This window comes from Schistocerca nitens, chromosome 2 (assembly GCF_023898315.1).
Source record: "Schistocerca nitens isolate TAMUIC-IGC-003100 chromosome 2, iqSchNite1.1, whole genome shotgun sequence".
Classification (NCBI taxonomy): Eukaryota; Metazoa; Arthropoda; class Insecta; order Orthoptera; family Acrididae; genus Schistocerca; species Schistocerca nitens.
In genome coordinates, this window is record NC_064615.1 from 642,317,930 (window position 1) to 642,343,106 (window position 25,177).

At 37.4% G+C, this 25,177-nt stretch overlaps 1 protein-coding gene across 1 annotated transcript in view; it reads left to right on the forward strand.

Annotated features, from left to right (window-relative positions):
- The first annotated feature begins 7,752 nt into the window (after positions 1-7,752).
- Positions 7,753-25,177, forward strand: part of LOC126236758 (cullin-3) — a 297,410-nt gene continuing 279,985 nt past the window's right edge. Inside the window, exon 1 of the mRNA XM_049946298.1 lies at positions 7,753-8,188. Within this exon, the coding sequence (XP_049802255.1) occupies positions 8,132-8,188 (57 nt within the window). The 5' untranslated portion in view covers positions 7,753-8,131. The remainder of the gene's footprint in view (positions 8,189-25,177) is intronic.

The following is a 25,177-nucleotide window of genomic DNA, read 5'->3' on the forward strand; positions in this document are numbered from 1 at the left end:
TTTTTCCCACGTGGAATGTTTCCCTCTATTAATTTTTATATATATATATATATATATTACAGTTTGGAAACACACATATTACACATAATTGAGAGGTAAAAGAGTATAAACGAGCCAGAACTGAAAATGAGAACAACATGATATTGACAATACAACTATCAGTTAGTGATTTAAGAATTCAAAATATTCCTTTATGCTATAAAAACATTTATTTATCAGATACTTTTTAAATTCTGACTTAAATTTTCCTTCATCTTTTGTTCCCCTGATGCAGAGTGGCAGAGCATTATAAAGCTTTATTCCATAGTGGCTCATATGTTTTTGAGTTTTTGTTTTTCTTGTTCTTTCTACATGCAGATTCTTACAGATACATGTACTGTAGTCATGAAGATCTGAATTTACACGTAAACTACTCAAGTGTGTTCTTGTATACAGTATGCTTTTTAATATGTCCAAAGATGGTACTGTAAGTATATTTAGCTGCATGAACAAGGGCTTGCTGTGTGTTTGTAGAGAGCTGTGTGTAATAATTCTAATGGCCATTTTCTGTAATTTAAAAACCTCTCTCAAGCGACATTCAGTTGCACCCCAGAATGTTATTCCATAGGATATAATAGAATCAAAATAAGCCATACACACTAATCTAGTACACTATGCACTGAAAACTCTAGAAATTATTCTCAGTGCAAAACGTGCTGAATCGAGTTTTTTGGATATGTATGTGACATGGTCTTTCCAGCACAAGTGATGGTCAATGTACATGTCCAAAAATTTTGTAGACCAGACTTTCTCTATTTCATGGTCACTCAATGATAAATGGTGATCATCCTTCTCATTTAGTTTACCATACTGTATTAATTTGTTTTATTTAAATTGAATGTTAACTTATTAGTGTAAACCACTGTTGCACACTCTTCACAGCTGTAGCGAATAAGGATTTGCTGTCATCACTTATAATTATGCTTTTATCATCTGCAAATAACGTAAATTTTGATGATCTGTTGGGCCTTTCAATGTCATTTATATAGATTAGGAATAACAGGGGGCCAAGAACACTACTCTGAGGGACACCTACTGCCACTTTCTTAGCATAAGATATCCACTTAATTTTTTGCTTATTCTGAGATGAGGTGAGGTCCACAACCTGAGTTCTATCTTGGAGACATGATTTAAAACCATTTCCTCCCAATTCCTCTGATGCCTATTGCTTCCAGTTTGTCAAGGAGAATTTGATGATCTACTGTATCGAAGACCTTGGGAAGATCTAGGTTGATTCCTACCACATGTCTGTTATTGCCTAAATTTCTAATTTTTTCTTCTGTACAGCTTTTTCTGTGCTGTGACCTGTACAAAACCATGTTGATCACAATTTAGAAGATTGAAAGTGTCAAGGTAGCTTATGAGTCTAATTTTCATCAGTTTTTCAAAAATTTTTGATAAAGATGGAAGGAGGGATATAGGTCTATAGTTTTCTATCTTATGTGTATCCCCATTTTTGAATAATGGTTTAACCTTAGAAATTTTCGGCCTTTGGGGGAACACACCTTCATTGAATGATAAATTGGCAATATGTGCCAGTGGTTCCAAAATTTGTGAGGCGACTTTTTTTTATTATTTTCACTGGCACTTCATCCAGTCCTGCAGACATTTTGGGTTTCATATTGTTAATTAATTTCAATATTTCATATTTATTAGTGGGACTTATTAATCATGCTACTGACTACTTTTGGTGCTGTTGTTTTTTCTGCTTTGGTAAAGCTGTTGCTTAATTTACCAGGTACACTTAGAAAGTAGTTGTTAATGTAACTGGGCAAGACTTCCTTCTTCATTTCAATGTTATCACTAGATTTAAGTACAATATCCTGGTCTTTAGAGCTTTTTCCTATTTCTCTTTTAACATTTTCCCATGTGGTCCTTGATTTATTGTCTGACTTCCTTATTAGTCTATCGTTACTTAATACTTTTGCTAGATTAATTACCTTTCTACATACCTTTTTGTAGTTACAAACATATTTTTTAAAATTAGGGTCATTTTTAGTTTTTATTTCAGAGTTTAGTCTTTTCATAGTCTTAGAAGAGTTTTTAATGCCAGATGTGATCCAAGAATTTGTGAGTCTATGGCTAGATGAGTTGATTTTATCTGACCTTTTTGGAAAGCACATTTCAAAATTTGTCATGAAAAGAGAGGAGAAAACATTGTATGCAGCATCTGTATCAGTTTTTGACAATATTTCCACTCAAAATTGGTTAGTCAGTGTGATACCAAACTGGTTGCAGTTTTCGGGAGAGAAAATTCTCTTATACATATGATGTACTGTTTTTGTATGTATTGGAACCATGAGCACTTTAATAATAAGCGCGTTATGATCAGATATTCCTAGGTCAATATTCAGAACTTCTGTATCTGGCCTTTCTGTATTTGAAAATATATTATCTATAAGACTTTTTGAAGTTTTTGTTACTCTTGTAGGACTGTTTATATTAGAATATAGGTTGAAACTGTGTAGAATATTGAGAAATTTAATTTTAAATGAACTACCTACTATATATAATGCAGCAAAAGATTATGATATCCAACATGAGGTAAACTATAAATCAACTAAGTAAATGGTCTGCAATGAATCAGCTTATAATAAACAACAGAAAAACAGTGGCATTAAATTTTCATAACTCTCAAAACAATACCCTGCATTATCTACATACCAGCATCAACCAGCAACTCATCACTAATAAAGGAGTAACAAAATTTCTTGGCATTTGGATACAAAACAACCTAAAATGGGACAAACCTATTGAACATGTTAATGCCAAGCTGAATACAAGCTGCTGTTTTTTAAGAAGGTCTAAAAAGATATATAAATGAACAGACTCTAATGTCTACCTATTATGCATATTTTAATGCAAATCTAAAATATGGACTCATATTCTGGGAGAATTCACCAGCAGCTCTGGGGACCTATACAATCCAAAAAAAGAGCCAATAGGATCAGTACAGCAAGCAGAATTAGTGAGTCATGTAAACCAAAATTTAAAACACTGAAACCATTACCACTATCTTGCTTGTTTATTTTTAACATGCTAATGTATATTAAAAGAAGTGTAATAGGAAATGATAACAGTATTAGATTAATTGTGACTTACATAACCACGACACTAGATTATAAGGTAATTTGCACATACTCCCGGCTCATACTAGTTTATATCAAAAAGGTATATTCTACTTGGGAATAAAATTATTCAACAATTTGCCAAATGATATAACATATATACCAAACATTAATACTTTTGTAAGCTCTGTTGGGGAATATCTACACTACCACTGTTTCCATCCAGTAAATGAATTCTTGAAATGCAATAAATGTACAGAGTTATAACTTCTGTAATGTATAACACATAGAACTATACACAATTCTGAAAAAAAGCCTACTGTAAAGACTAGAATTAAGTCCAATATCATCTTGTTCATTACACTACATATGATCAAAGGACTAAATAAATAAATATCTTGGATGGTGAGTCATCATCAGATGTAGAAGTAACTTCAGGCATGCCCCAGGGAAGTGTGTTGGGACCATTGCTGTTCGTGTCATATAGTAATGATCTCACAGACAATATTAATAATAACATTAGGCTTTTTGCACATGATGCAGTTACCTATAATGAAGCACTATCTGTAATAAGCCGTATAAATATTTGTAGAAAACAGTTGTAATTAGCAAGCTTTCAGAGCCAGTGGCTCCTTCTTCAGTCAGGAGGAGGAACCACTGGCTCCAAAAGCTTGCCAACTTGCCAATTACAGCTGTCTTTTATGCGTGTGCTCTGTCACTGCTTGACAAGTACATTTTTTATATTTCCAATTAAATAATTTTGTCAATCATTGTTTTCATTGTCGCATAAATATTTAGTCACATCTTGATACGATTTCAAAGTGTGGAAAGATTGGCAACTTGCTTTAAATGTACAGAAATCTGAAATTGTGTCCTTCACAAAATGAAAAAAAATTAGTACACTATGACTATAATATCAGTGAGTCATTGATGGAATTGACCAACTCATACATATACCTGGATGTAACACTTTGAAGGAATATGAAATGGACTGATCACATAGGTTAAGTCACGGATAAAGCAGGTGGTAGACTTCAGTTTATTGGTAGAAAACTGGGGAAGAGCAATCAGACTACAAGGGAGATTGCATATAAATAACTTGCGTGACGAGTTCTAGAATATTGCTCAAGTGTGTGGGACCTGTACCAAATTGGATTAACAGGGGATACTGAGAGTATACAGAGAAGGGCACGATGTATGACAACAGGTCTGTTTAATCAGTGAGATAGTGTCACAGAGATACTGAAGGAACTGATCTGGAAGACTCTTGAAAAAAGACGTGAACTATCCCGAGAAATTATATTAACAAAGTTTCAAGAAGTGGCTTTAAATGATGACTCTAGGAATATACTACAATCCCTTACATATTGTTAACACAATAAGGATCATGAGGATAAGATTAGACTAAGTGTTGCATGTACAGAGGAATTCAAACAATCATTCTTCCCACACTCCATACATGAATGGAACAGGAAGAAACCCTAACTGGTACAATGGGACGTACCTGCTGCCATGCACCTTACAGTGATTTGCAGTATACAGATGTAGCTGTAGATGTAGGAAAGTAGGAGGGCTTGTCCATGATAGCTTTATCATATACCGTAAGTGTATATACTCGTGAGACAGTTTTTAGCCAGACTGCTGTAGTAAATTACAGAGGGTACTACGAAACAAGATGGCACAATAATTGTGAAAGTGAGCTACTGCTGTTTATCTCGTGAATAAAAATAACTATTAGGCCCTCTACCCATCTTCAGAAACTGAATTTTGTGTTTGTGTTTAACCAAAAATGTTTCATCTAATTACTTTAGACATCTGAACCGGTTTTTATTTCCACTACATTTTGCTTCCTAAATTTTCCTAACAACAAATTAGAGGAATTTGGATATTTTTTTTTCCTGGCATAAATGAGAACTGCTTTGCTTCTTGGGAAATGCAAACATCCTGTACACTGGAGGAGTGAATATGGCATGAAGGTACAACAGCTTACTAACAGTTAAAGGAAGAAATTTATTTCGTAATGTTTTTAGAAAGTTATACTGACAGGCAATGTACTTTCTAAGCATCTAGATATTTGGAATGAACAATGTTTCCATCAAGTTGGAGATCACAATGACTCACTGTTTTGAAAATAATTTACCGTCCTCCACAATCACACTAATTTTAAATGATAAATTGCAATTTTGACGTGGTTTGTGCAGTGTTAGAATTCAACCACAGAATATATTTTAAAATCTCAGGATGGCTGATGCCAGCCTAAACTGGTCATTTGAATTGAAATTAGTGTGACTGTGCTGGATAATAAAGAACTTCCTGGCTCTGCAGCCCTTGATGGGCCTTGGCCTGCTTAGGACTTCATTCCATTCATCCCTGCCCAGCATCTTGCATCTAAAACCTCTGACACTAATAATTTTTAAATCTTCTTCTATGTCATCCAAGTATCGAAGTCTTGGTCTTGGTCTTCTTCGTCCCACTGGGGTTTCCAGCAGTGCTATTTTTGTTGTGTTCTCATGTTCCATGCGAAAAACATAGCTGACCCATTTCATTAAAATAAATCAACTGAATAAAACAAACAGTAAATTACATCCATCTAGAATTAACCACTTAGCTAATGGCAGAAGAATATGGGTTGAAAGTAATAGTGGCAGAAAAGCTGTATGTGGAGATGGAGATTCTTGGGCACACTGAATGAACAAACTGAGTAAAACATTACTGCAGACTGAAGGCAGCATGATAAAAGAAGTGCATAAAATTTGTAAATTCATGGAATGAAGTAAGTAGGATAAATTGAAATGAGAGGAATGAGACAATGACAACATTATTTGACACTGGCAGAAAACTAGCAGTTAATGTTAAGGGGGACAAAGAACATAAAGGTGTGGGTAACTTGATAGCTCTGATGAAACATTGTAAAAAGGAACAACACTAAAATTATTTTACAGTGAGCTCACAAAATAACATGTGGCACAGTGGAGTAAAGCTATTTATTTATTTATTTGTTTGTAGTGAGGCAAACTTAGACCTACAAGCTCCAGAGAGCATGATCACACATACAAAGAAGGAAATTCTATTATTAAAAAAGTTATTTTTATGCTGCATCCCACTTCCCAAGTTTTATTGGTGTTACATATGCAATTAACAGCTTCAGCTGTAGCTTCCAGTCCTTGGAGAACTGTTGAATGTGAGCTCCAAAGTCTTTTGCTGCTTCACAGTCAGATTCAGTGTTTTTCACTATTCCTCATGTGTGTTCAGTTTCTTCAACTTCAGTCCCTTTTTCTATGATGTTAGATACTGCATCAGGGCGTCACTTTCAAACACACATCTGTAGGATTCCAGGTTGGAGGGTGTAGTAGGGCATAGATTGGAAGTGTGTGAGCACGAAGATTATTCGGTGCCAATGGTGACCGAGTGATGTCAGCAAACTAATGGAATCAAAGTGTTGTGGATTTCAGTTTTACAGTTACACTGTGCACTGGCACATTTTGGTTTACATCTATTTAGTTGGTACGCCTCACCTTGGACCATACTGGTAAACAGTGCCCTAAAGAGTATGGCACTAGGAATATTTGTTGTGCTCCCTACATTTTTTCTACCAGTTTCATTTTGTTTTCAATTTTATGTTTTAATTCAGTCAGCTGTAAGCTCTTTTGATAGAGGAGGGTATTAACAATAGTGATTCCGATGTATTTGGCTTAATTATAGTGGTGTATTAGCTTGAAGCGAAATAAAATATTCAGCATTCTGCCTGCCAACATTTTGCTTTGGTTGGATTTAATCACAGTTGTCACTTTTTATGATATTTATTCAGGTTTTTCGGGACCACTGTCACGATGTATGGTCGTCAACTGTATTATTTGTTTGTGTAGTTATTGCCATATTGTCAGCAGCGGAATGGAGAACTAGTGCAACTGACTGTTCCCACTTGTTGGAAAAAAAAAAAGATGAAATAATGAAGGAAAAATAATGAGAGATATGTTTAAAGAAAGTCTGGGGCCACAGAGGAAATCAGCATAGGGTAAGGCGGCAATATAACCAGCATCTTTCTTCGCCGTTTTGTATTGAATGCTAAGTTTGAGCTGATTTTTTTCCGATATTACAAAAATTAAATCGAGACTGGAAACAGCCAAATACGGTACGTACTAGAAAAGAAATACTGTCAATATTAACAATCCCGTCACTTAAAAACATCAGCCAGCACTCAAGTCTGAGCATTTTACATCCGCAGACGATTCTTCAGGTTGTTCTCAGACAGTAAAATATCTGATGAGACTGCTTTCTTGAGCATCACGAGTATATACGTGACCTGCTCTGTTTGGCTAGTGACAACGAAAACTCAGGCAGCTGAACAGTCATTTCCAATTATGCTGCTTGTTATCAGGAAAACGATAGCTTCCCGTTTTAGGATACATAGAGAAAAATATTCAGTACATATCATATGACTACAACCGACTCATCTGCCAAGTATAATAGTTCCTAGTAATTCTGTCTCGTTTGATTTTATAACCTGCGGCAATATTTAATTGCTTACATTAGCTTTTACGACATTGCAGTACACGTTCAAATTACTAACATCCATGAAGTCATAGGGACTCTGCATCGTGTCATAGTAGTTTCTATGGCAGTCTGTGATCCAGCTACATTAATGCACAAAATTTGATAAGAATGCATCAGGTATTTCCCGTGCCTGTGACTACAGGTTTTGGTAACGGTTTAGTGTCGATATTACACTGTTACTTCTTTGGTACATATGGGGAACTACTTTTTCTATTGGATGTAATATCTCAGGTTCTGTATGGGGGTAAAACATTGGCAGTATTTCTGCAGTGTATGTGAGCAGTAACAGTTTTGATGGTAATCAATGTGTTTGATACCAAAACGCGTTTGTACGTCAGTCATCAAAAATTTTAAAGCGGATATATTATTTCATGAATGTTAGCTACCGCCATCCTTATTAAAAGGAAGTTCCGACTTGTCGTATGACAGTGTGTGTTGTTGAACAAGAGGATTAAAAGAAAGCCAGCAAAATGATGAAAGGTGCGCTTCCGAAGAAGGAGGGGAAGATGAGAATTAGAGCTTTCCCGGTGAGTTATAACCTTTAACTAAAAAAATCTCAGTTATGTTTCTTAACATAGCCGTATGTGCGTTTCTTGCATTTGCCGCATAGTAGCAGTTCACTTAACCTTTTAGATGAAGCATGAAGTAACACATTCTTAAGGATACCGAATTGACTTACTGCAAAACTGATTACCGATGATTAGATCCAAGAAGTTATGTAGTGTTGTGTTTCCAAGATTACCCGGTAGTAATCGAATTATTAGTTATGTTATGAAATTACTTTACTTTTGTTTGGACATAAGTTTCAAAACTACGTATCATCAGTTGACGTACAACTAAAAGGGAAACCTCCAATAGGATCAGAAGTATAGTTTAGTTGTGTTCAATTTACAAGATTTGCAAACAGTCTATGTGCAGTTATATAGATATATAGCTCAGGACATTCTGTTGTAATAGATCATGGAAAAGTTGTTCAGAAAGTGGTATCAGTAATTAGGATAACCACACGTACTGTGTGGTGCCAAAGCACAAATTTCCATTAAAATTAGTAATTTATTTGCTCATTGCAATATCATGAGGTCTTTCTGACATTTAGTAGACGAAATGTCATCCATTTTCCCATCTGAGTAACCTGTGAGGTATAAGCACCACGCAGTCAGCTGTTAATGTTGTATTTACAATAAGTTCAATGAGGAAATTCTGTTACCTCTTATTTAATGTACATAGCTCTTCAGTTTAATTTAGTTTGTATTTCGTCTCTCTCTCTCTCTCTCTCTCTCTCTCTCTCTCTCTCTGTGTGTGTGTGTGTGTGTGTGTGTGTGTGTGTGTGTGTGTGTGTGTGTGTTCATAAAGTTATTAAAGTTATGTACCTCTTTTCCCATGCTATAAGACTACATTATTCATGTGAATTGTACAAAATGTATAGATATTGATATACTCTGAAGTAAGAAATGTTTGTGTGTATAAAAATGCAACAACTTATAGTTATGAATTTATATTGAACGAATATGAGAAATTTAACAAGAATGAGTTGTGGGTAAGTAAATCTGATGTAGTTTACATGTTGAAGTCAGCAAACCCACACTATTTAAAAAGTCAGTTCATTATATTTGTTTTCCATTATAAAAACTCATATAATGTTCAGAATTACAGTGTATTAAATGGGAACCAAACACCTTTAGTCAAGGTGGTGAATATGATATTCTTAAGTTTGGTATATATAGCACAATTCCTGTTACTTGCAAGGGTAACAAGTACGTGATGTGACAGAATGCTGTTTTCATTAGTTCAAATTAACTGAATTAGATCACACATTTGGTACCACATCACATTTTGGATTGAGCTTTCATGAAATTTGAAGTTCACATCTGTATACTTTGTCTTGAGTCTTTAAAACTGAATCTGTGAAACCATATGTCCTTTATTTACATTTATACCCTATATACCAGTGTGAAGTGTGTGGCTGAGAGTACTTCCCTTTGTAACATTTTTAGAGCTGCTTCGTATTCCATTCACTTTTGGACTGTAGGAAGAATGATTGCTTCAGTGCATGCGTACCCGTAACACTCTAATCTGACTGTCATGATCCTTATGGATGCATTATATGTAGGGTTGTAGTATATTTCTAGATATCTCACTTAATGGTGGTTCTTGAAACTTTGTAACTACAGGTTTCTGGATAGGTACATCTTTTACTGTCTTTCCCTGGCAATGTTTTTCGGCATCTGTGTGACACTGCCCTTTTTTTGTATATATTCAGTGTCCCTTGATTGTCATATTTTCTATGGGTTTGACTCATTTGTGCAGTATTCTAGGACGTGTCACATGTGTGTTTTGTAAACAATCTTCTTTGTTGACTGATTGTGTTTTCTCAGTATCCTACCAGTGAACACAAGCATCCACTTGTTACATAGTGGACCCTTCTTGATTTTTCATAGTTTATGTACGATATATGTGCATAATATACATCAAAATACTACTTGGAAACTTGTCCATTATGTAATCTCTGTTTTCCAAATTTAATGTGCTGCTTTAGTTTACATAATGAAAAGTGTGTTAAATATGTCAAAGAGCATTTAAATATGACACAAATGTAAATATTAGGCTCTGCTACAGGTCAGTCTATTCCCACAACCTTTATCTTGCATTCATATTCGTAGACTTTACCAGTTCACAACTAAATTATCACCTTTCAATCTAAGCTAGACCTTATGAAATGCCACATATCAGTCTGTCAAATGAAGTTTCAGTGGAAGGGGGGGGGGGGGTCAGCATCAAATTCTAAGTACTCGGTGTATGTAATTACTGCATTTCATATCCCAATAAATTGTCACACCAAAATATTTGTACGAGTTAACTGGTTCATTGGATGTTAGCCCCCCCCCCCTTTTTTTTTTAATTTTGTGAATGTGATGTTCTTCATAAACATTTTAGTGAAGGAAATGTATCTGGTTGTTCATGACAGCATTGACTGTATTCTCAGTTTATAGATTTATGGATTGTATCACAAATGATCTTTGCATCAGTGTAGATTTAGTGAATAACATTCTTGTGAACATGTCAGTTTTACTAAACAGACGCATTTATAAACTTTCTGTTGCAATCCTATATTGCCTGATAACCGAAAAGGAAAATAATTATGACTGTGTAATAATCCACACCAAGAAAGAAATTGTGGGTTTATTAACTTAGTCATTGTCAGTTACTCCCAGGGAGACCTACACGTTGTTTTGTGGGACATCTTTGAGAGTGGGTTTTGTAAAAAGTCTGATTTGTGCAAACATTTTAAGAACAATGTGCAAATGAATGCATCATTCATACCTGATTTTCGACTCAGAAATGTGATGTCTTCATTTATAGTAATAGATGAACATCTCAAAATGTAGCCATGTATTCAATAATAAATGGCAAATGCAATTTGGAAAAACCACATTGCGTAATTGCTGAAATGTTAATGTACTTAATTCTTCCGTCTTACTTTGACATGCAAATCATGGTCTGTTAATGTGTATTGACAGTGGTGACAATGAACCTGTGTGGAGTTTAGTTTAGTGTTTTTATCGGCAAAGTTGTGTATTGAATGAAGTAGAGGGACAGTGAAAACAGGTGGTAGCATTATAGCCTACTCCCATTAAAAAGTGATAAATTTGGTAGCAGAGTTTGATGCTACCAACTGAGGAATGAATCACTACACAGTCTCTTACATCCTCACTCAACAGATCAGTTTGCTGTGTTTCAGTTTTTAATTTTTAGAGTCTAATTTTTTGGGCAAATCTTCTACTCAGATTCATTCCGTGCAGTTGTTTGCATATAATTCATGTTCCTGTTTATGTTGTGATACATTACTGCCTACTGTAGTTATGCTTTGCAAGGACTACATTCTGTTAGGCTAGTAAGTGTGCCAGGTGTGACACGGTTTTCTGTATTATTAACATCTTCTCTCATTCCCAGAAGGCCGATACCTGTGTTGTATAAAATTACAAATATCTGCATATTGTCGCTAGTCAGGTGTGCATGTGTTTTGGTGCCAGTCAATTAGAAGATAACATCATTGTTTAGAAGGTTGCAAATGTTCTTTTCACACTGTGTTGGCATGTTTATTCATGAATATTCCAATTTATATTTTGTCTCTAGCCATAAGTCTGCTTGTGTCAATGCTGTATGAACCTATAATTTGAAAGGTTATGTGATGATATGCCACAAGAGTGACGTGGGGTCAAGGGAGACAATATGTATGGTTCCCCGTGGGGTCCAATCAATCATAGGGGGTTTATATTGTCTGCAACCTTAACATTAATATCTGTTTTGTACTTGCTGTTATGAAGTTTTCCTTAGTTGCTATTTTGACATAATTCAACAAAGATGTTTATATTGGATAACTGATTAATAGGCACTGAAACAATTTTGAGAGAAAAAAAGTTCATGACATGGTGGGGAGGCGGGGGGAGGCTGAGGTTTGACTTTTGTTAGCAGTTCCAAATGGACGTATGTTGCAGTAGCGTCGCAAAGATGAAGAGATTTGCAGGGTATAGATATTCGCTGCCATGGGGAGCTGTCTTCAGATTAAAGACCACAACAGCAACAATTTAAAACATGGCAGACAAACAAAAGCATACTAACCCTTTGTTTAATACTTATACTTTGTTTTCCAGCTTTATTATCACTACCTTATCTTTGTAGATAATACGTCTACTTCAACAGCTTTCTTCTCAATGTTTCTTATATATTATGGTTGCTATCAGGAAGTTGAAGAATTTCTGCAAGTGTATAAATGGCTTAAAAGTACACTGATTTCTGTGTATTCTTTCTTCCATTGCTAAATGTGAGGTTGAGTTTGGCTCTCTGGCACAGTTACTTTCACTGAAGACACACTCATCTTCTTCAAGCACTTCAGTTGTTATATTGTGTTCTGCATATTACCCTAAATTATAATTTACAGCACACTGTTAGACACTCATTGTCAGACATTTTCAAATTTATTTGCGTCTTTGATATTATGATACTTCAATGCTTCGTGTCTGGTATTATGGTACCTGTTTCATAGTTTGAAAAATTGAAAGAACCACCTGGTTACTGTACCTCCATCTGTGTGTAGTAATTCTGAAGGCTTGTTTCTGGCTCCTACTGGTCTGTTAGTGTCAAACCCTTCAGTGATCTCTCACTCTGGTTACACTGACTTCTCTTTTTACTCCCATATCAACTGATCTTCCGTATAATATTTCAGGGTAGTTCTTATACCTTGTGGAGATCTTTGATGTGTTCCTAGTAGCTGCACTTAATTTTGTACATAGGAAACTCTCCATCTGTGCTTTCTAAGTTAACTCTTTTACTTTCTCTCAAAAATTTCATTTTAATTTCTTGTTTTGTATAGCCATATCTTTTTTTGTTTCTTTTGTGTGTGTCTAATTCAGTCACACTGCGTAGCTGCGTACTTTGTGGTTTCATTATCTAGCAAATATTCTCAGACAATTTACAGTTTGTATAAAATATACATTCTAAATTGTTATATCAAGCCTCATCACATACTCCCTGTTGTTCCTTATTACAATCATTATTGACACAGTGATTAACACAGTGGACTGTCATTGGAAAGATCTGGGGATGAAATCCTTATGTGACCATCATGATGTATATATTCAGTGGTTGTCATAAACCACACCAGGCAAACTCAGAAAGTTCGGAGAACTGACTTATGGAGATAACATCTTAGACCTGCCGGTGACAGAGAAATGCATAATTTTTGATTCAGTCAATGTAGAACAGGGAATCAATGATCATAAGACTGTAACAACATCAATGAAAACAGCTGTAAATACGAATGCAATGAAAGGTGCAAAGACCTGTCTGCTTAGGAAGATCATCAAGAAACAGATTTAAAATTAACCTGAGCCATCAGCACAAAAATTTCATCTCGAGCATTGAGTATCAGTGGAGAAAGTTCAAGAGTGTTATAAGCTTCAGAAAGGTATGTGCTGAACAGAGTTGTGTGGGATGGAAAAGATCCATTGTGGTTGACAGTCGTGTTAGAAAACTGCTGTGAAAGCAAAGAGAGCGTCACTGCCAAAACCTCACAGATCGACAAAAACCAAATGAAGCCAAAATTGGTGTAAGGAGAGTCATGCGTGAAGTGTTAAACGAATATGAAAGTAAAATTCTGTTTACTGACACGACAGAAAATCCTAAGAAGTTTTGGCCTTCCATTAAATCAGTAAATGGATCACAGCCATCTATCCGGACACTCTGTGGCCATAATTGAATTGAAATGGAGCATGACATGTAGAAGGCCAAATACTAAAACTCTTTTTCCATATGGCTCATGGTGGAAGGTCATGCTGTAGAGTCTCTCATAAATCATTACATCGATGATGAAATGGCTGACACTGATGTAAGTGACCATGGGATATAAAAGAACTACAATTGCTCAACAGAGGGAAGGCCACTGTACCTGACAGCATACCGATATGATTCTACATAGAATACCTGAAAGAATGTGCCCCTCATGTAACAGCAGTGTACTGTCAGTCCTTAGAGGAGCTAAATGCTCCTGGTGATTGGGAAAAGGCATGGGCCATTTCCGTTTTCAAGAAGGGTTGTTGAACAGATGCTCAAAGATAGAATTTTGGAATGTGTTATGTGCTCACAAATTGACATATCTGGAGGCTGAAAATCTCGTCAGTAGAAACAAATAGGCTTCTGAAAACAATGATTGTGTGAAACCCATCTAGGTCTGTTCGCCCATGAGACCAAAAATGCCATATTTCTTTACTTCCAGAAGGCATTCAGAACAGTTCCACAGTGCTGTTTAATGAACAAAATACAGGCATACGAAATAGCAGACTAATGGTGTAATTGGCTTGAATTTCTGGGACACAGGGCATTGCAAGTCACTCTGAATAGAAAGAAATCTTAAGACGTAAAAGTAAATTTGGGCATGCCCCAAGGGAGTGTTATAAAGAAATTACTTTTTACATTCTATGTAAACGACCTAGTAGTTGATGCCAGAAGAGGCTTTTTGATGATGCTGTTGTATACAGAGAAGTCACAGTGCTAGAATATTGCAGGGGAAAACGGCAAGATCTACAAAGGACCAGTGCTTGCTGCAGGGAGTGGCAATTGACACCCAACATAAACAAATGTAACACATTGTGAATACATACACAGAAAAACTCTTTGTACTATGACAATTGTAATTGCAGAACAGTCTAACAGTATGCATATGGAGCAGTTAGAAGTGGAACAACTACATAAAATTAATTATGAGTAAAGTGTATGCCAGACTTAAGAGGTTCATTTAGTAAGCATGACAGAGGTGATTAACCAATTCCGTGGCAGATTCTGCAAGAGAGGCATTCTGCATATTGGTGTGGTTCGTTACTAAAGTTCAGAGCATACATTCCTAGGAGAGTCACCAAATATATTGCTTCCTCCTAAGTATATCTTGTGAAATGGTCATGAAGATGTAATTAGAGCCCACATGGGGGGCTTGCCAGCAATTGTTCTTTCCATGAAATATTCTTGAATGGAACAGGAAAAGGGGGTAACTGACAGTGGTGCACAAAATACGCTCTGCCACATACCGCAAAGTAGCTTGCGCAATGCAGATGTAGGTGTAAAAGTAAGCCCCAGAGGTGACTGATTTTATGTTTTTCTTTTCTACTTTTTAAGTATAATGTTGAAGTTTGATCTTCTCCTGTTCTTAAATTTAATACAATTCTTGGTGTGTAAGACCTGAATCTGCTGTTACCCTATGTAATATATTATGATCCAGAAGTGTTCCTGTCTTTATGTAACACTGGCACAATCCAAGTAATATTTTTATTGCCCCACTGATTCTTTTTACACACTTGAATTTGAACTCTTGAGTTACTGGCATGAAACTCATAATTGTATTAAATCAGTTTCACTTACTGCTGTGGAACAATGTAACAGCAGTATTCAGTCCTATTGGACTGGAAAACTTTTCACACTCATTCTTATTCAGTGGTACAAAGACAAATAAGTCTGACAGACTTACGTGCCTGATGGGTCATTTGCTGCTACTAATGGGGGCAGTCTTCTACTATCATTGTATAAAAAAGGAAAATTTGATTCAAAACTTGTTAATGGCCAGCCCACAATTCAATAGATTATCCATAGCTATTCAGGAACAGTTGACACTTTGCTTATGCACAGTTTGTTATCTGATATCCAAAATGCTCTATGCTATCCAGATTATTTCTTTCCATCACTTTCCTCCATATTTGTCGTTCTTTTATCGAAGAGCAAGTTCTTACTTTATAACTGTTGACTTTTGATACATTTATTTTGAAACTTGGGGTCACAATCGAAGTACATACTCACACTTGAAGGCTGTGTTATTGATATCCGCCCTGAAAGAACACAAAAATGAAGAAAATACAGAACATAGATTTTTCAGCAACAACAACAACAATAATAATAATAATAATAATAATAATAATAATGAGGATGTAAAGAGCAACTGATAATAGATGCAGAGGTGACATATCAAGCTAAAACTAAACAAAGGTCGCCACACTACGCATACATTGATTACCAAAAAGCTTTTGATAGTGTACCCCACTCATGGTTACTACAGATATTGGAAATTACAAAGTAGATCCTAAATTGATACAGTTTCTAAACATAGTAATGAAAAACTGGAAAACCACACTTAATATCCAAACAAATTCAAATAATATCACATCACAGCCAATACAGATTAAGTGTGGAATATACCAAGGAGATTCATTAAGTCCTTTCTGGTTCTGTCTTGCTCTGAACCCACTATCCAACATGCTAAATAATACAAATTATGGATATAATATTACTGGAACATACCCACACAAAATCACACATTTGCTATATATGGATGATCTAAAACTACTGGCAGCAACCAATCAACAACTCAACCAATTACTAAAGATAACAGAAGTATTGAGCAATGATATAAATATGGCTTTTGGAACAGACAAATGTAAGAAAAATAGCATAGTCAAGGGAAAACACACTAAACAAGAAGATTACATATTGAATAACCACAGTGACTCCATAGAAGCGATGGAAAAAACAGATGCCTATAAATACCTAGGATACAGACAAAAGATAGGAATAGATAATACAAATATTAAAGAAGAACTAAAAGAAAAATATAGACAAAGACTAACAAAAATACTGAAAACAGAATTGACAGCAAGAAACAAGACAAAAGCTATAAATACTTATGCTATACCAATATTGACCTACTCATTTGGAGTAGTGAAATGGAGTAACACAGACCTAGAAGCACTAAATACACTTACACGTTCACAATGCCACAAATATAGAATACATCACATACATTCAGCAACAGAAAGATTCACATTAAGCAGAAAGGAAGGAGGAAGGGGATTTATCGACATAAAAAACCTACATTATGGACAGGTAGACAATTTAAGAAAATTCTTTCTAGAACGCGCAGAAACTAGCAAAATACACAAAGCAATCACTCATATAAATACAGCGGCTACACCACTGCAATATCATAACCACTTCTACAACCCTTTGGATCACATAACATCAACAGATACGAAGAAAGTAAATTGGAAAAAGAAAACACTACATGGCAAGCACCCGTATCATCTAACACAGCCACACATCGATCAAGACGCATCCAACACATGGCTAAGAAAAGGCAATATATACAGTGAGACGGAAGGATTCATGATTGCAATACAGGATCAAACAATAAACACCAGACATTACAGCAAGCATATTATTAAAGATCCCAATACCACAACAGATAAATGCAGAATTTGCAAACAACAAAAAGAAACAGTAGATCACATCACAAGTGGATGTACAATACTAGCAAATACAGAATACCCCAGAAGACATGACAATGTAGCAAAAATAATACATCAACAGCTTGCCTTACAACATAAACTTATAAAACAACATGTTTCCACATACAAGTATGCACCACAAAATGTACTGGAGAACGATGAATACAAATTATACTGGAACAGAACCATTATAACAGATAAAACAACACCACGTAACAAACCTGACATCATACTCACCAATAAAAAGAAGAAATTAACACAACTAATCGAAATATCCATACCCAATACAACAAATATACAAAAGAAAACAGGAGAAAAAATTGAAAAATACATCCAACTGGCTGAGGAAGTCAAGGACATGTGGCATCAGGATAAAGTTGACATTATACCAATTATACTATCAACTACAGGAGTCATACCACGCAATATCCACCAGTACATCAATGCAATACAGCTACATCCAAACTTATATATACAACTACAGAAATCTGTAATTACTGATACATGTTCAATTACCCGAAAGTTCCTAAATGCAATATAACATATGCCATACAGTTAAAAGGAAGTGACGCTTGATCAAGGTCCGCGTCACTTTCCATTTTTAACCAGACTTAACGTCTGAGAAAGTAAAGAAATAATAATAAATATTGTCAAAGAAACACAATTACATCAGTTATTGTATTTGGTGCATCCTCGGCTTGATTTCTGTAGTTACAACAAATTGGAAAAGTATCTCAAATATGCTACAATTTCACCATTCATAGGCAAAACATTTCCCTTCAGTAAATGTTTATAATAGGACAAAGACACACATTTTCATAAGCGAGTCTAGTATTTAGTAAATGTAACAAGTTCAAGAAATTCATAAAATAATGTGATAGGAAAATTATCATCAAGGTAGAAAACTTTTTATTTGAACCAGGAAAAGGCATCCTAAGAAGAGCAGTTAACTAAATCAAAAAATATGTGTGAAACATTTACAAATTTTTGTCTGTTTAATGTTGAAATTTCTATGCAAGCTGTATGTTAACCTATAGAAACACTAACAAAACCTTGTGTTGCTGAAAAAGAGAAAGCACATATAGCCAATATTTGCAGGAATGTTTTGTGATAGTATATAAATCTAGGAAAACTGTAAAAACAGAGAAAGTTTTGCATGCACTCTTCATATTATAGAGCAATTTCGCCTCATAGCTCTACTTTTGGTTATAATTCTTCCATGTGCAAATTCTTGAATATGATGGAATGACAATCTGAAGAACAAGGATTCAGTTCTCCGTTCAACCATCTAGACTTAGTTTCTCCCTGAGAAAAATGCTGGAATGCTGATAGAACTTGCACAGTGTCTCTAATGACCTTGACATTGACAGTTTGTTAAGCATCAATGTTCATCTGTTAATGCTTGGCTGTGATGCTTCACTTGCTACATATTGTGGTTCTGCATGAGTCTATTAAGCAAACTGCACCTTTAGCCTATGTATCTTACTATGGGGCTGGTCATGTCCTCTGGTACACACTCCGGTCTCAGTTCAGCGCAATGGAGGAAACAAACCTTAATGCGCTGTAATGTTTTCAGCTTAAATTGCTTTTCTATAAACCATGGTCTGACAGTGTCCCACATTTTGACTTTCAGGACACCTTTTATTTATTTGTTTTTTGAGCACTGATTTATAAACTCTATCTACTCTCTTAGTTCATAAAACACTCATGAAGAAAAAAAGTGAATGTGCAAGCAGTTCCAGCAGTAAGATAAGCAAATATGCAAGTACCATTTCCTAGAAATTTTGTTGCCATGTGGCGTTGCTTCTACTGAAGCATTGCAAGATTCCAAATAAATAGACCAGATTGCTACTTGTAATGTTCATCCAGTTTTTGTACAAACCCCCATTCACTGTATATTTATCAGATCAGCACAGTAGCATATGTTCCATGCACAGTCTTTTGTGTCTTTTGTGGAAGTGTCTCCTGTGATGCTGGGTTTTGAACAAGTTGTCCATTCATCTGTTAGTTGTATGCCTCAATAGACAATTTGCTAATATCTTAGGATCTGGGATCAGTTATGTGTTTCCATCGCACTTGCTTAGACATACCCAGGCAGAGAGCAGTAGTATTTGCCCCATCCCCTCCCAGAAATAAGTAACCAACCTTGCATTCTGCCGCAGCACACAGACAAACATATCAGGAAAGTATCAGTTGTAGAAAGGCAGAACATAGTGACTAGTTGCAATTTTTCTCATAACCATTATTCGTGTTCCATTTATAGCAGAATTAATACAATTTGCCCCCCCCCCCTCCCCGGCCCAGCCCTCCTTCCCCCTCCACTTCTTCCCAGTCCCACAAATTATAGGTATGTTCTTGCATACATGATGTTCAGTATTGTAGTGCATGCTCTTCAAGAATTCTGATCTCGCTATTAAGGCCCATAAATACATATTCTTGTTTTCTGGCACATTTGGTTTGTCAAGATGCACCCCAGTTCAACATCATTCAGGACTATATTCTCATGAATTCTTTGAAGCACTTCTTGTTTTCGGCAACTGTGCTTACCTTACCTTTATCTTTCTCAGTAGATATCAAGAGCATCCTCACTGGTGGAGCAAATCTCGTTCCTTCCCCTATTCTTGACCTCTTGAGTCTTACTCCCTCTTCATATACTTATGCTTGCACCCCCCAAATTATTGTCCGCTGAATGTTCGATCCCAAACAAAGCTGCCACCACCAAGACCACAGTGGCATATTCTTCATTCATTACTTTCCTCCCCAAACACAGCTCACAAAAATCGGCTCACTCCTGCTGCTAATTACTTCTGTGAATTTTACGTATTCATTCAGAAAATGCTATACTTGTCATACTGATTCTAACAATTTGTTGTACAATCTCTTAGAAATTATGAATATTTGACATCTTGAATTGGTTGGAGCGTTGAGCTTTTCATCGTGTGGGTTGATCTTTGCCATGTTTTGTGTATTTCTTTTCATCAGTTTCCACTTCAGCTACCAATTCTTTCTTTTTGGGTCGTAGTTTTTCACTTGGAATTACTCAACAGTGCAGTGGTCTGACTTCCTTGCCGGCCGCGGTTCTAGGCACTCAGTCCGGAACTGTGCAACTGCTACAGTCGCAGGTTCGAATGCTGCCTCGGGCATGGATGTGTGTGATGTCCTTAGGTTAGTTAGGTTTAAGTAGTTCTAAGTTCTAGGGGACTGATGACCACAGATGTTAAGTCCCATAGTGCTCAGAGCCATTTGAACCATTTAGCCATTTGATTTCCTTACCACTGACTGGTCCCATTTAACAAGATCCTAATGTCAGTTTTCCTAACCAAATCATTCCTCCCTTCCCTCTATACTTAGTCGTCAAGTTACCACTGTGAAACCTGCTACAAAGTTAATGAAGTTTTATATTTGTTCGTTGCTGCATAAGAACTACCAACTCTTCATTGCATGTCTAATGAGTTGTGCCTTATTATTTTATTAGTAAAATTATTGTAATGTCATGTAAATTCTTCTTCCAAAATATCTTCATTATTCATGGACAGCATTCATTTTATGTCTCTCGATATCACAAAGCAGCAATGCGGGAGCCATAAAATAAATGCTGTCCATGAATAATGAAGAGATTTCGGAAGAAGAATTTACATGACATGGCACAAATTTCACTAATAAAGGAATAAGGCAAGAGTCATTAGACACCAGCTTAGATTCAGTGTCTTGATCGATTTTTTCACTATCAGTAGCATACCTCTTAGTGAAAGTAATAACACCTCATCTCACCACAGTCATTAAAAAATTTCAGATGTAGGCTTTTTTTATATGTGAAAGCACTTAATACCCCACCACTCTCATTATAATTGGACACACAAATTTCAATCGTGGAAGGTGGACATAATGTGTGAACATGTCAAACCAAAAAGATCATCAGTAAGTTGGTAGAGAATGGGAACATGGTGATAGGGGCAGTTGAATACCTTGGTTAACTATTGAATAAAAGAGGCGAGGTAAAGCATGAAATTTTCCAGGGTAGAAAACTAGGTTGGAGGGAGTTAGAACGAAATTGATTGTCTTAAAGTCCAAAATGCCAGTGAACGTCAAGAGTGTATTCGTGCAGTTTCAACACTAGAATGTCTAGCTTTGAGCTATCCCCTTGAATGCTCAGTTGAGGTCAATTTACTGTTAAAGTTCTTATTGCATTTTAAACTTTTTTTACAAAATGTAATGATGTTTCGTATTTATTGTCTGTGTTATTGGTTTCTTATTTTTTAATAATTATGTCGGCCTATTTCTTTTGAATCTGCTAAATTTTGTTTTCATGTTGCACCATATAAAATAAGTGACGATGTATTAGAGATACACAGAATTGTTTAAATTTCCAGTGTTTGTGTTTTGCATCTTATAAAAAAGGTGAAAAATGTTGTCGTAGAACTGCTTAGCTGTTCACTGTAACAAATAATAAGTGTTAGACTTTGTATACTCGGAGAATCTCAGTTGCAATTTTTGTATATCCTTTCTTCATCTACGGCTACCTGCCTACTCTGCAATTCACAGTTAAGTGCCTGACAGAGGATTGATCGAACCTCCTCCAAGCTATTTCTCTGCCGTTACACACGAGAACAGCGCGCGGGAGAAACAATAAATGATTAAATTTTTTCTTGCGGACTCTGGTTTCTCTTATTTTATTACGATGATGATTTCTCCCAATATTGGTGGACGTCAACAAAATACACTCCTGGAAATTGAAATAAGAACACCGTGAATTCATTGTCCCAGGAAGGGGAAACTTTATTGACACATTCCTGGGGTCAGATACATCACATGATCACACTGACAGAACCACAGGCACATAGACACAGGCAACAGAGCATGCACAATGTCGGCACTAGTACAGTGTATATCCACCTTTCGCAGCAATGCAGGCTGCTATTCTCCCATGGAGACGATCGTAGAGATGCTGGATGTAGTCCTGTGGAACGGCTTGCCATGCCATTTCCACCTGGCGCCTCAGTTGGACCAGCGTTCGTGCTGGACGTGCAGACCGCGTGAGACGACGCTTCATCCAGTCCCAAACATGCTCAATGGGGGACAGATCCGGAGATCTTGCTGGCCCAGGGTAGTTGACTTACACCTTCTAGAGCACGTTGGGTGGCACGGGATACATGCGGACGTGCATTGTCCTGTTGGAACAGCAAGTTCCCTTGCCGGTCTAGGAATGGTAGAACGATGGGTTCGATGACGGTTTGGATGTACCGTGCACTATTCAGTGTCCCCTCGACGATTACCAGTGGTGTACGGCCAGTGTAGGAGATCGCTCCCCACACCATGATGCCGGGTGTTGGCCCTGTGTGCCTCGGTCGTATGCAGTCCTGATTGTGGCGCTCACCTGCACGGCGCCAAACACTCATACGACCATCATTGGCACCAAGGCAGAAGCGACTCTCATCGCTGAAGACGACACGTCTCCATTCGTCCCTCCATTCACGCCTGTCGCGACACCACTGGAGGCGGGCTGCACGATGTTGGGGCGTGAGCGGAAGACGGCCTAACGGTGTGCGGGACCGTAGCCCAGCTTCATGGAGACGGTTGCGAATGGTCCTCGCCGATACCCCAGGAGCAACAGTGTCCCTAATTTGCTGGGAAGTGGCGGTGCGGTCCCCTACGGCACTGCGTAGGATCCTACGGTCTTGGCGTGCATCCGTGCGTCGCTGCGGTCCGGTCCCAGGTCGACGGGCACGTGCACCTTCCGCCGACCACTGGCGACAACATCGATGTACTGTGGAGACCTCACGCCCCACGTGTTGAGCAATTCGGCGGTACGTCCACCCGGCCTCCCGCATGCCCACTATACGCCCTCGCTCAAAGTCCGTCAACTGCACATACGGTTCACGTCCACGCTGTCGCGGCATGCTACCAGTGTTAAAGACTGCGATGGAGCTCCGTATGCCACGGCAAACTGGCTGACACTGACGGCGGCGGTGCACAAATGCTGCGCAGCTAGCGCCATTCGACGGCCAACACCGCTGTTCCTGGTGTGTCCGCTGTGCCGTGCGTGTGATCATTGCTTGTACAGCCCTCTCGCAGTGTCCGGAGCAAGTATGGTGGGTCTGACACACCGGTGTCAATGTGTTCTTTTTTCCATTTCCAGGAGTGTAGTTTCGCATTCAGAGGAGAAAGTTGGTTATTGAAATTTCGTGAAAAGTTATCGCCGCAATGCAAAATGCTTTTGTTTTTAATGATTGCCTCCGCAACTCGCGTATCGTAACCGTGATACTCCCCTTTGTTTCGCGACAATACAAAACGAACTTTTCCTTGAATGTTTTCCATATCCCCCGTCAAACCTGTATGATGCGGGATCCCACACTACACAGGAGAGGGCAAACAAGGTTAGTGTAAACAGTCTCTAATGTGTTGTGTAACCAAAATTCAGCAGATTCCTTCTAGTAATTGTGTAGGTTTATTTAATCGTATGACTAGGGCCCCCCGTCGGGCAGGACTTTCTCCGGGTGCCGGTCGTTCAATTTGACGCTACTTTGGCGACCTGCAGTCGATGAGGGTGATAGGATGATGATGATGACGACGACGATGATGATGATGATGATGATGATGATGACAGCACAACACCCAGTCCCTGGGCGGAGAAAATTCCCTGACCCAGCCGGGAATCGAACCCGGGCCCAGAAGATTGACAATCCGTCACCGCCGACCATTCAGGTACCGGGGGCGGACATTGTGTAGGTGACATTGTCTAGACAGTTGCAACTTTTCGCACCATAGCATATGTTGTCTAAATCATTTTGCAATTGGTTGGTTTCTTGTGATGAGTTATGTATTTTTTTTTTTAAATTACCGCTCTCTGTCACAAACATTTGTTAACTAATGTATTATTGTGCGACATGTTTCGAGGGAATACCTCATCTTCAGACTAAATGACATTACAAATTGTTTTTTGTAATGCCATTTAGCCTGAAGATGAGGTATTCCCTCGAAACATGATGCACAATAAATAAATAATACATTAGTTAACAAAGTTTCTGACTGGTAGCGGTAATTAAAAAAAATTTGCATATTTCTTGAGATAGTCACGGTCGAAAAATAGTCAAAATGGCTACAAACTCTTGTGATGAGTTGACGAGACAGGAAATTATTGCATCCTCTGCAGACAATGTAAGAGGAGCTACAGAGCGAGGGGTCGTAATGGTTAGGACACTGGTCTTGCATACGGGAGGACGACGATTCACATACCCATCTGGCCATTCAGATTTTGGTTATCCGTGATTTCCTTAAATCGCTCCAGGCGAATGCCTGGGGGTTCCTTTGACAAGGGCATAGTCAATTTCCTTCCCCAACCTCGAAACAGTCAGAGCTGGTGCTCCGTCTCTAATGACTGCATTCTCGACGGGGCGTTAAACTCTGATCTAAATCTTCCTTTTAAGAAGACTGTTCAGATTACTTCACAAATCTTTTATGTAGATCAGGAACAGCAGAAGGCTTATAACACTTCATTGGGGAACGCCAGGTATCACTTGTTTACTCGATGACATTCTGTCAGATACTACGAAGTGTGACCTTTCTGACAGGAAATCACGAATCCAGTCGCACAACTGAGACAGCAGTCCATAGGCACCCAGTTTGGTTAGAAGTCAGTTGCGAGGAACGCTGCCAACATGAGAACTTTTATGTCTAATTTTTTCTTGCGGGGTCCAA